The 14,153-nt window shown below is 32.9% G+C and overlaps 1 protein-coding gene across 3 annotated transcripts in view; it reads left to right on the forward strand.

Annotated features, from left to right (window-relative positions):
• The first annotated feature begins 2,566 nt into the window (after window positions 1-2,566).
• ano5a (anoctamin 5a) overlaps window positions 2,567-14,153 on the forward strand; it is an 805,725-nt gene continuing 794,138 nt past the window's right edge. For all 3 annotated transcript variants that reach the window (XR_015526790.1, XM_087312637.1, XM_087312639.1), the window contains exons 1-2: window positions 2,567-2,769; window positions 8,732-8,793. Coding sequence is in view for 2 of the 3 variants with exons in the window: in XM_087312637.1 (XP_087168763.1) it covers window positions 2,697-2,769; window positions 8,732-8,793 (135 nt within the window). In the remaining variant the exon portion in view is untranslated. The remainder of the gene's footprint in view (window positions 2,770-8,731; window positions 8,794-14,153) is intronic.

The raw sequence follows: 14,153 nt of genomic DNA on the forward strand, positions 1-14,153 counted from the left end.
AGTCTTATCAGCTATACACATGGATTTTACTGCTGTATGTTATCAAGGCATCAATAACCATGAGAAAAATCAGATAACATTCAACGTGAACACACAAAATAAAGAAAACAAAAATAAACTGCAAAATTAAACAATTATCCATGAATGGAGATTATTTAGTCACTTTATGGACATCCCTTTCTTATTTTTAAGGATTTTGTTATACGATTAATTTCTATCTTGTCATGTGTAGTCAACAGAGAGAAAAGGTTTAAAAGTTTGTGTACACATATTTAAAATTTTAGATGACTTTAGTAAAATTTTACAGGCACTATTTTGCAAAACACAACTATTGTTGATTGATTTTATTATAAAACATAAGCCTATAGATGTATAAAAGGTGTGCAATTGCTGATATTAAGGTACACGACAGCATTAAATAATGAACAGACAACAAGATAAAATATTTCTTAAACCAGAAGTATGATTTAACAAGAACATCTTAATTTGCTTATATTACCATTGCTGTAGCAGACGTCTAAAAAAGACGTCTATATACAGTTGAAGTTAGAATTATTAGCCCCCCTTTTTAACAGAGCAAGGTAAGTTTCACAGTATGTCTGATAATATATTTTCTTCTGGAGAAAGTCTTATTTGTTTTATTTTGGCTAAAATAAAAGCAGTTTTGAATTTTTTAAACGTCATTTTAAGGTCAATATTAATAGTCCCTTTATTTCTTCGATAGTATACAAAACAAACCATCGTTGTACAATAACTTGCCTAATTACCCTGACCTGCCTAGTTAACCTAATTAACCTAGTTAAGCCTTTAAATGTCACTTCAAGCTGTATAGAAGTGTCTTGAAAATATCTGGTAAAATATTATGTGCTGTCATCATGACAAAGATAAGATAAATCAGTTATTAGAAATGAGTTATTAAAACGATTAGAAATGTGTTGAAGAAATCTGCTCTCTGTTAAACAGAAATTAAGGAAAAATTTAAACAGGGAGGCGAATAATTCTGACTTCAACTGTATATAAACTAATATATTAATATATTGAAATTATATTAAAATATTAAGGCTAATTTATTAAGTTATGCTCCGCTTCCCCTCACCATCCAAAGACACGCCGTATAGGTGAAATGAATAAACTAAATTGGCCAGAGTGTATAAGGGGTGAGTAAATGTGAGTGTGTATTGATGTTTCCGAGTACTGGGTTGCGGCTGGAAGGCTATCAAATGCTTAAAACATATGCTGGATAAGTTGGCGGTTCATTACACTGTGGCAAAACAGTCAACACACAGGCCTAAACTGCAGCACTCATGGTCAAAATGACACAATTTGCTTGGCTCTAACCGTGCCAAAACGTTTAAAATATGCAACAAAAGCTAATTTTGCCTTCAAACAACACAACTTGCAAATAAGTATATTAGCTCTTTCAATCAATCATCACACAACAGACAACAAAATACAAAACACAGAACTCACCATTGCTTGCCATTGTAGCCTATTGCCAGTGTGATTTGTTGTCTTTCTATGTAGGCCGTGTCAAATTTTCCTTTCTGCAAATAATTTGATCCAGAATAAGAAATGCTTTGATTAAAAATGTATTAAATTCATGACATTTTTTTTTTCAAACTGTGGCTGAAAACTAAAATAAAGTAAAAACAAAACAAAAAGAACCCAATTAAACACTGTAGATATAACAGAAAACACATGCAAACCAAAATAAAGGAAAATCTATTGAAAGGATTGACCTCCTCCATCCATACTGGCAAAGAACAACATAGACCTGCCACCTTTTTTAAATGAGGTTTGCAGACTGATTGCTAATTGAATTTTCTGCACTGTCAAACCAGTGACTCAGAGATTTCATACTGATCTTAGTTTCTAATAGTTAGGAATAGATGGTTTTTTGGTTACCATAGCTAAAACAATGGGGTTTGGAGTGCTTGAATGACATCCGTAATAACTGTTTTAAAAAATTTTGGGCAAAATGTGTCAATCCAACGAGAAAGGGTTTACACATCTGCAAGACATGGTTTTGCTCTGCTGGGATAGTGTTGGGGAAAATGGAAGGGGTCCTAGTTTCTTTAACCAGGTCAAAGCTTACAAGAAAATCTGTAATAAACGGACTGAGCCGGAAAAAAATAATGAATAGAAATCAATATAATTTTATAAATTATGTTTAATCTATTACCTTGTGCACTTTTACATTTAAGGAGTATTTTAATAAATTATATATATCCTAAAATTATTGTTCTTTAAGCTAAATGAACAATTAAGCTAACCCAGGGTTAAGAGTTAAAATGGGCATCCCTTGAAGTTTTGCCGACAAAATTGCGGTCATTCCACATCCCTCGCCTTTAAAGCAAGAGTGCACAGCGAATTTACCAACCCAAGAACGTGGAAGGATTACCTCATGAATATTAAACATTTGGATTTGGATATTCATTAGACCGCTTTGACGTCACATCACAACCGTCCAATAGAGCAGCGGTTGCTTATGAATATTAAAAGTACAGCTTTTGCCATAGTAGGGATCGTAAACAGCAAAGGAGACCCAAGACCAACCCGAGTGGGCATATCAGATCCGCTGAGCGTGAAGTAAGCGGTCAGTCCTCGGGCACTGGAGATCAGATCACGGGGCGTGGGCTCCGGAAAGATCTTTCACTTATACAACTACAACAAATTAGTTCACTTCAAGACTGAAAATGAATCGCGGATCGCAAAAGTCGAGTGATGAGACGCTTATAGAAATGAGCCGAACTGCTTGGTCCAGCGGCGGTGAGTGTCCCAAACACGCCTTTACACATTTCCACACAAGGGTATAGTCGGAAAATACTCACTAATGCTCAGTTTTGTGCTTTATATGAAAGTTGGATGTGTTTTCATTTTTAATTTGACTTATTTAAAATGTGTCTTGTGAAGAGTTAATGTCATGAGGAGGGGATTTTTCAAATGCGCATATCCGTTCCGTCCTAATTATGCGCGACAACGTCTTATTTACGTTAGCTAGTTTACATTTAGTGCTAATTTTAATAACTGTATTCATTACCAGCTTGTAATGTGTGTTGTTTAGTTTGGGAAAGTCTGTCATTGGCGTTTAATTCTGTAGCTAAGTGTACCTACAGTATTGTAGCAACGGAAAAGTTGATAATAAACACTGACAGCTAGCATATAACAAGTATAAGCTACACTGGGGGGAAATGGTGTATAACTTAAACAAATTAGATTTCACAATTACAAAAATAGCCTAATAACTGGAAAATGGTGTATTATTATACGCTAAATAATTTTAAAGTATGATTTTAGAAGTGTTTATTTCAAATATATGAGTTAATACATGTAAAATAGGTGGACATTAATGTACAATGACAAATATTTTTGAGTTTTATGAACTTTTATTCACTTTGTTTTGAACACTTGATCAAGTTTTACCTTAAAGGGTCTTTGTGGATGTCTGTGAATGACAGAATATATTGGTTTTGTGTTCAACAGAAGAATTAATAAATCATAAAAGGTTAGATCCACGTTATTTTGAGCAAATGTTCCTTTTTAGGCTGTCCCTTTAAAATGGTCACATACTTTCCATTCTCCTGGTCATAGTTGTAGTCTACAGAGCGTTTTCTGCTTTAACTCATTACACATGTATTGGAATGGGTCTAAGTACAACACTAATAGGTTGTGCAGAGACCTCAGTATGATTAAAACACTACTTTAAACTATGTTGAACAGAGCTCTGTGGGTTAAAATCATACTATGACTGATAGTAAATTCTTCTTGTATTACTAATGTAAAGACAGATTGCATATGTCTGCACGTGTTAGACCTGTCTGAATGTTGCTGACTTTGTCTTCACTTGTCCGCAGCATTCGAGGAGTTCCCAGATAAGCTGATAACGGGCTCTATAAACACATCCATGCGTTCAACTTTGTCTTTAATTAACACTCTAGGACCAAAGACTAATTCTCTGCCACTTAAATCATATAAGCCTTCACCTTCAACTTTGTGACTATTAATGCCAGTTTGTTATTGTAGCTTGTGTATCTATTTTTTTGTTCTGCGTGCGCGTTACTAACCACAGTATATGTGGCATGTGCTCACCGTTTCCTGTGCTCGCGCACGCATTCTCACTTCCAGGTTTACACTCTGCTGTACCTAAAGTTGGCACAGTTTTGTTACAGTGGTGATGAGAAAGTGTGAAGCTTTTAAAGTACTCTATTTTGATTTGCATTATGCCAGTTGATGGTGTTTGTTCACTCAGACATTGTAGCTGAGACTTAAAAGTGTTATTGCAAGTGCTAAAATTCAGATATGGTGCTAATCAGTGTTCAATTTTGAGTATTAACAATAAACTGGTCAATCAGGACAATCAGAGCAGGGTTTAGAGAGACAACTGGCCTGTTCCACGACGGTGGCTAAACAAACTCAGGATTACAGGATTAGTTTTAAGTTGACAACCCAAACAAAGTGGCTTTGTTGGAACCATTGATCATCAACTTTCTCTGTTAACTCTGGCTTTGATCTTGAGTTTCATGCATGCAAATGAAGGTGGGACATCTGTAGCAAACAGCCAATCACATGTCTCGAAGCATAAGGATAGCTATCAAGACATTTGTGCTGCCCATTATATTACAAACCACAGGAGAGGGACAATTCTCCAGGAGGATAGCGCTCCTTCTCATACTTCATCCTCCACATCAAAGCTCCTGAAAGCAAAGATGGTGCTCCAGGATTGGCCAGCCCAGTCACCAGATATGAACATTATTGAGAATGTCTGGGGTAAGATGAAGAAGGAGGCATTTAATATGGTCCAACAGGCCAATCAGAGCAAGGTTTAGAGAGACCACTGGCCTGTTCCACGACTGTGGCTAAACAAACTCAGGATTACAAGATTAGTTTTGAGTTGACAAAACCAAACAAAGTGGCTTCATTGGCATACCATGACATTGATCATCAAGTTTCACTGTTAACTCTGGCTTTGATCTTGAGTTCATGCATGCAAATGAAGACAGTCAGAAGCAAACAGCCAATCACATGCCTCAAAGCATAAAGATACTATGATTGATTTATTCGGCGCAATTCACAGGTGAAGATTAAAAGAAAAATAAGAATAATTTATAGCGAGAGAAAAGTAAAGTTGAGAATGTGAATCGGTATTCAGAAATAAAAGCTTATATGTATTTATTTTAAACGCTTTATCTTAGGGCTGGGCCATATGGCAAAAATGCAATCTCGATAATTATTTTCCATATTGAACGATAACGATGTATATTTCAATATAAGTTGTTAATGCTTCCAGGTTTAAAATATTAATTTTAAAAAATATTCTTTTATAATTGTAACCCACAATATTTGTCGCTACAAAAATTAAGAGGGTCCATTAAATGGCATAATATATTTTCGGTTGATAAATTTTCAGCGACCGAAAATTCGGTACATCTCTAATATCAACACACTATAAGATTTCATTCATTGCACATTTCTGCTGTGTGATTGGCTCTTAGATCAATATAGAGTATAAAAGTCATTGTATAAATATGTAAAAATGTACATTGTTATTGACACAAATTTTTTCGCTATTCGATATAATATTATTTATCGGCCCAGCCCTACTCTGGCTCCTGTTTAAAAAAAAAAACTTTAAATTGCAGCTGTATATCTGTACATTTTTATTTCATTAAATAAATAAATAAATAAATAAATAAATAAAAAACTTTATGCATAATGGATTGTGAATATAATAATTGTATAAATTCATTCATGCAACATGCAAACTCAACACAGAAACGCCAACTGAGCCAAGGCTCAAACCAGCGACCTTCTTGCTGTGAGGCGACAGCACTACCTACTGCGCCACTGCTTCGCCTAATTATATAAATTATCTCAAATAATTATAATTAATAAATGATTGCTTTCGTGGGTCTCCTTATCTCCGGGTGCCGCTGTGGCTGGTGTATTCTGGTAAATTTTCTTACCCCTTGGTTTCGAGTGTGGTCCTGAAAAATCTTAATTTGAAGGGGTGTATACCCCTTTGCCCTTAGCCCTACGTCTTTAAGCTAAAGAGTATTGGGACACCACTACCTCTTCACGGGCATGCGCAAAACGAGGGGTACGGGTAAAGGGAAGGGCTAAGGGGTAAAATTGGGATTGGGCCTTACTAGACTGAAGTTACTTACCTAATTTGATTATTATATAAAATATTATGTTAATAAGAAGATTTTAGGATTTTATGTCTGATATATTGCTTTCAGGATCTAACTGATTTACCTTCCGTTCACTGTAACAAGATATCTGAGTTATATACGGCTGAATAAATATCAGCAAGTGCACCAAATAGTGTTGCTTATTTTCTCACTGAATATAACTGAAGTGTTATTTTTCTCCTCTCTGTGTCAAACTATATGAAGTAGGTCTATTACGATGCTTATATTAAGGTCTGACATTTTAATATATGTGATCATTTTTGAAGAAGGTGCGTAGTCTTGGACATCGGATACAAAAAATAATTGTAAATAATGTATTATAAAGTAGGTGCATATTTTGGTGTTGATAAATGAAACTGAGAAGATCCTTCATGAACAATTTTTAAAGGATGCTCAAATATCCACTTAGATGTCTGGATTTAGAAAGTCAAGCATGCTATTACAGTGCTTCTCCTCTTGTAGGGAGTTAACCGTGGTTTTTGGAGAACCCAACTTAAACATGAGTCTGGCCTGAAGTAAATTTAGCTAGTTCTGATGAGAAACCTTCTAGGATTTCAGCTTTATTTAGCTGCTTTTGGAGTGTGTGTCAGCATGCGGTCAGCAATTGGGATCGAAAACCATGTTTACTGTAAGATGTAACACAGATTATTCTCTAACAGAACAGAAGTCGCACAAAATACAGTGTTTTTTCTTATAGATTTGCACAATGTTGAAAAAAGTATGTGATGTTGTTGAGTGTTGCAATTAGCATACATGCACATAAAATACATTTAATTCACAGCACATATCAGCGATATACAGTCGCAATCAGAATTATTAGCCCCCTTTGAATTTTTTTTCTTTTTTAAATATTTGCCAAATATTTAACAGAGCAAGAAATTTTCACAGTATGTCTGATAATATTTTTTCCTCTGGAGAAAGTCTTTGTTTTATTTCGGCTAGAATAAAAGTAGTTTTTAATAAAAAATAAAAAAAAAACATTTTAGGGTCAAAATCATTATCCCCTTCAAGCAATTTATTTTTTTTAGTATAATTAACCGAGTGAAGCCTTTAAATGTCACTTTAAGCTGTATAAGTGTCTTAAAAAATATCTAGTCTAATATTATTTACTGTCATCATGGCAAGGATAAAATAAATCAGTTATAAGAGATGAATTATTAAAACTATAATGTCTAGAAATGTGTTGGGAAAAAAAATCTACCCTCCGTTAAACAGAAATTGGGGGAAAAATAAACAGGGGGGCTAATAATTGTGACTTCAACTGTATATGTGTGTGTGTATATATAGCATTTGCTGCCGCTTTCTCTTTAACCATTCTTTGAACAGATTATTAATTGGCCTAACATTAACCGTGTGCGCGGCATCCTCATTTCATTATCGCGCACAGAATGTTTTTTACCCGCTTTCTTTTTCTTGCTGTTATTTTTTTTAATATAGTTTAATAATAATCCTTTACAATAATATTGCTTTAATATGTTGTTAGAGGCATAGTTAACGGGTGATATGGGATTTTGAGTCAGAACAGATCACTGTGCATAGTTTCAGATGAGTGAAAATATATATATATTTATGTTTTGTTGAATAAAAACTGTATGTATACAGCAATATTTTGCTTGTTTTGACACATTACTTAAAATTTCTGGCAAGGAAATGATTAGTTTGTTGTGGCCAGAGAAAAAAAAATGGTAAATCATTATTGCGTTGAGCCCTGAATAGTCCTGTGAAAGAAAACTAATTGCAATCCGACACTTTTTTTTATGAAAGCATAACCCATTTGCTCATCGAGTAAGCTCATAAACAAAAAAGTGTTTAATCATCGAGGAAGCAAGTGGAAAACACACAAAATCTAAATGAAGTCATTTTAGCATGCTGCAACCCATGCCAAAGACAAATTAATATATATGAAATATATTTTCCCAACAACAAAATTATGGCTAGTGATAATGGCGAGTGGCTATTAACCAAGAAAGTTAATGTCAAACCCTGTATATATATATATATATATATATATATATATATATATATATATATATATATATATATATATATATATATATATATATATATATAATGTTTCAAACTGTCCTCAAACTATTTTATTATTTAAAATAATGGAAAACAATTCATCAGTATTCAGGGCTGGCCTGTGATTCTTAAATCTGTCATCTTTTGATATGTTAATAAACTATTCACATTCTATAATATCCATATATTAACTGTAAAGCGTTAATAATAATTGCTCACAGATATAAGGAATTAAACAGCACATATTCTAATGTGCGCACACTGTTATTGTTTTGGTTTCTGAAAAACCCTTTTCTTCTATGACCTTCACCTATTTTTGCACCTTCAAAGTGTGACAAAATAACTGAGAGTTCTGGAACTGTTCATATTATCTAAATAAAATTGACACTGATTTCACAACGACTCATTTTTAAAGGAAGACTTTTTTGTCATTTAAACATTTTCAACAGATGTTGAAAATAATGTTAATAATTTTAATAAAATAATTTTAATAATTCTTTTTTTATTGATTTCAGAAGACAACAATGGCTTCCATTCCAATTCGGATAAGGAGACGTTTCAACTTGAGAATGCTGAGGTAAAAACTTGAGTTTCTACACTGAATCGTTTGCTATTAGGGTTAGTGGAATCATTGAATTTCCATGCTGGCTGATGTATGCTGGCTAGTTTTGCTTTCCTTTCTATTGAGCAACAAATACCAGCATAGTCTTATATTCAGAGGGTGCTTACGCTTGTTAAGAAGCATTTGCAGCAGGGAAATCCCTTTTTGCTTTATTATGTAACCGTCTCGTTCAGAGCAACAGACAGATTTAGGTTAGAGACTTGAGATTTGAGTCACTAGAAGCACTCTGGTAACCAAACAGCAACTAACAAACAATGCGACCCCGGCAACCACTCACAACTGCACGCTAGCATTGTTTAAAATCTAATTATTTTCCGGAGCATTCATTATTTGAAATGGGAATCCATTTAAAGTAATTATACAGCTTTTTTGTTGAGACGAATAGGTAAATAGACAATCAATAGAGAAGTTTTTAAACATCTGCGTTTCACAAATGGTGTTTCGTCACGGGACGATGCATTAATAAGAGATGTTTATGTTTATTAGATCATCCCCGTGTACTTTATTAACTCACATCAGCGGACAGGTGTTCCTCCATCATGACACATTCATTCAAATGAGCTCTCCTTTCGCCACACACGTCCATGTACACTACTTTGCATATGAAAAATAAGCTGTACCTGTTCTCCAGAGTCTCTTAAGTATCTTTCGTTTTGGTTTACAGCTCATTTTGTGAGCAAAACAGCCTTTGGAGAAACTAGCGTGCAGTTTTTTGATGGAATAATGTAATCAAAATGTTCAATGTCACATTGTTGTGCTGTTTTGATCTTGAATGGAGTTTTGCAGTATGCTCATCCTGAATGTGAATGAGGACTAGGACTCAAAAATAGGACTCAGCAAAAGTTTCTTGTATGTATTTAATATTCAGTATGTATTTAATATTCAGTCTTGGCATGGTATACAGCAGGGAAAACAAGAATTAACAAGTATTGAACCATTTTTTCTTAGAAAACATACACATTTTAAATGTGCCGTTGACCTGAAATTTTCCCCGGGTGTTGGTAGCAACCAAGGAAATCCATATATGCAAAGAAAACAAATCTCATTAGTAAACAAATGAAGTTCTGAGTAATAAAATTAAATGACACAAAGAAAAAGTATTGAACACATAAAGAAAGTGAGGTGTAGAAAGGGAGTGAAAGCCCAGACAGCAGCTGAAATCTCTCAGTAGTTCTTCAGCAACTTATTTTCCCCTCTGCATATTTAATCAGATTTGACCATGGTGATATTAATATATCCCATAAGGGACCACTACATATTATGTTTATGATTTATGTTTTGTGGTAATGACAAATGTGACGGTTGCCACATGAAAAAATACTATAGTTATTTATAGTAATACTATAGTAAAGTGTATTATACGCTGTATGTATATTATAATATTTACAACACCAAGGTTCATGAATGCTACAGCATATCACTGTAATATTGACTATAGTTAACTGATAAACTGTAATAAACATGGTAGTAGGCAGTATAATAGAATTTTTACTACAGTAAACTGTGGTGTATTGTAATGTTTTGTGTGTGTATGTGTATATATACATATACAGTATATACATATATACAGTATATATATATATATATATATATATATATATATATATATATATATATATATATATATATATATATATATATATATACGTGTGTGTGTGTGTATATACATACACACACACACATATATGTATATATATGTATATACATATGTATGTGTGTGTGTGTGTGTGTGTGTGTGTATGTATATATATATATATATATATATATATATATATATATATATATATATATATATATATATATATATATATATATATATATATATATATATATATATATATATATATTTAATTCACATTCTACATTATTGGAGCAACTCTATTCCCAGACACCATAACTGAAAGAGATCTGATTGAGGTCCAGATTGTACAAAACTCCGCCTTAGGCCAGAGTGCTGTGATTGGCCAACTGATTTACTGCAATGTGATTGGCCGAACATCTTGAATTTGTCTAAAAGTTTACAAGTCAGATTTGTCTACATGACGGCAACACTAAAATTCATTGGAAGCCTTGTATTTATCTTTATGTTGGCAATAATTGCCAATATTATGTATTATAGCAATATTTAAAGTTATGATATAGATGTGTGCCATAGTAAAATATTAAAGGCTTGGAATAGAGGTCAAACTGAGTACTGTTGGCATACTATTAAGGTGCTTTTCAGTAATTCTTTAGGCCTTAACAGACCCCCAGTTTCTGTTCAGTTGCATTGCATGTGAAAAAGCAGCATGGACAGACTTCAAAATATCTCTATTTGTGTTTCACAGAAAATATATAATAATCATACAAGTTTAAACAACATTAGAGAGCATAAATAAAGGTTCATAAGTACATAAGTAATCACAATGTGGATGTGCAATATTGACAAACAAAATTGGATATTATTTATTAATTTATTTATTCAATTATTTATTTATGATAATGATAATTAAAAAATATTTGGTTTAATTTAGGCCTGAGCAAATATGGGACTAAAATTGCCAACAAGTGGCACAAATCCATGTTTTAATGAGCGATTCATTGAATCATTCGAACAAATGATTCTTTTAAAATGGCAGACTCATTTCAGAAACAAAGCAACTAACAGTATTAATGAATGGATCATTGAATCATGGCTTTGATCATATGTTTAAAAATAGATTAATTCAGGATTAAAACACTGAAGTGTTGCTATGAGATGCGCAAATGTTCTGCTCTGACTTTAATTATTTTCATAGGCAACTGAAAAAGTGACAATATTTAGTATAAAATGCAACTCAGTCAGTATGAACTTCTTATTTGGTAGACTGTAGTTTAATATCAGTATCACATATTATTTGTAATACATCTAATATTTGCAAAAATAGTTTGTGATGTTACTGAACTATAACGGCTTATTAATATATAAAAACACAAACCCATTTGGGATATTTTTTGCGTTCTTAATCTGAATTATTAGCTAGTTATTAACAGATCTTTAACCAATGCATCTGGACTCTCGAAATGCGCTTGTGTTCAGTTTTTGGCTAAGTAATGTCAATATTATCGCGTACTATAAATATCACACACCCCAGTTCTCCCTCAAATCTCTGCACTGATAAAATAATCATCAAGAAAGACTGAAGGTCACTTTAGCTGTTATCTTTCCTCCGCCCTTCTCTACACTTTCCATTGCCTTTTGTTTATTATGTTTTTGTGGTCTTTGACGCCCTTCAGTTTTTTTAAAGGCACAATATGTACGATTTTTTTATTAAAATATCCAGAAACCACTAGAACAGTGTTTAATATTTTGCTGACTGATACACTTACATTACTCTAAATGTTTGGAGAAATGTTTGAAAGCAATCCACAGAAATAAGCTATTTTAACTAGTGAGATTTTATGTTGTTAGATAGATCCGCTGTGTGTTCATGCTTACGTCATCACACATCATTGATTTTCAGTTCAAATTTATAGAAACAGAGAAACAGCAAAGATGCTTTAAAAATATTGTGTGTTTATATTCATCCTGATCTCACAAGGAGCCATTTTATGTAATTTATGCATGTTGTCAAGTGCTTAGTTCGACGGAATTCTTACAATTTTATTCATATGAAAATGTACGATTTTTAAATTGCGTTGGTTTTAATAATGTTTACACCAAAGATGCAGTAGACCGTCATAAAACTGCGCCTTTGTTTGTTGTGAACACACGCCCTCTAGTGGTGAAAATGACATACTGTGCCTTTATATTATTTATATGATAATTACTGTCAAAAAAGTGGCTATTTTGAAGGAATTAATATGATTACATTCATATTTGTTATGAATATTTACCTTTTAGTCATGATAATTACATACTCTGCCTTTAAATTAAACGTATTTTCAGAATTCATATGATAATGTTCAATTTTAAAAATGAGGTGTGTGCCAAAACCCCTTCCCTAACACTATTCCTCATTGGGGGATGAGCAGATCGAACTAAAACGTACAAATGAGATTATAGGAATTAATATCAGTCACTAAATTTAAAAAATGCAGTGAGATTGTTCTGGTTTTATTATGGTGCATTCTCTATAGATGTGCATTAGATTAGGAATGAGATTATACAAATTAATGTCAGCGACTAACTCAGAAAGTTACGAATTGCCACAAAATTGTGTTGGTTTTATTATGATGCATTCACACATGTTAAGTCAATGCAAAGATGCAATAGACATCCTATTTAATAAAGACTACAACTTCCATGATTCCCCACGTAGTCACAGCGTCATCAAACTGCACTCTTGTTTGTTGCGAATGCGCACCCTCTAGTAGTGAAAAGACATTCTGTGTCTTTAAATGAATGAAAGACCAGTGATCTGCTTCTCAGTGACCGCCGACACCTCTCTTCTGTCCATGTAGTCCAGGTTGAGTGTTGTGTCTGAATGCACAAGCACAGTGTCTGTGTGCTCGAGTCACTCTTCAGTGGTTGTGTGTGAGGAGTGTGAGAGAGAAAACACTGCGCACATCAGCAGCTTTAAAGGGGTAAGAAGGAGTGTGTTTGTGCTCGCTGTGAGTTTGGAATGTGTCTTAAAGAAACTGTAGCATGAAAACACAGTTTTATTTCAGATTGTCCATCGTGTGTTTTATAGATTGCAATAGGTTGTTATAAATATTAATAAAAAATTTTGTTTTTTTTAAGTAAGGTCGGTTAGCTAATTAAAACCTTTCTATTCCTTTAAAAAATGATTAATGCAAAATTAAATTAAATAATATCTACTGTTTAGCTTAATGTACTGAAATGCAAATGAAAAAGCAAAAGAAGTAAGAAGTAAATGTTGATTTTACTAAAATGAAAATGGGAAATAAAGTCACAATACTAAAATAACACTTCTTTAAAAAAACTATATTTTATTACAGTTATATCTGGAAGAAATGGATTAAAAATGGAAACAATTTGGAAAAAATACATTAAAAATGGGAACAATTTAGGAAAAAATACATTAAAAATGGGCACAATTTGTAAGAAGTGCATTAAAAATGGGAACAATTTGTAAGAAATGCATTAAAATGGGAACAATTTGGAAGAAGTGCATTAAAAATGGGAACAATTTGAGGAAAAATGGCATTAAAATTGGGAACAATTTGGGAAAATGCATTAAAAATGGGAACAATTTGTAAGAAATGCATTAAAAATGGAAACAATTAGTAAGAAATGCATTAAAAATGGAAACAATTTGTAAGAAATGCATTAAAAATGGAAACAATTAGTAAGAAATGCATTAAAAATGGGAACAATTTGTAAGAAATGCATT

Source organism: Danio rerio, chromosome 25 (genome assembly GCF_052040795.2).
Source record: "Danio rerio strain M-AB ecotype USA chromosome 25, GRCz13ab, whole genome shotgun sequence".
NCBI classification, from domain to species: Eukaryota; Metazoa; Chordata; class Actinopteri; order Cypriniformes; family Danionidae; genus Danio; species Danio rerio.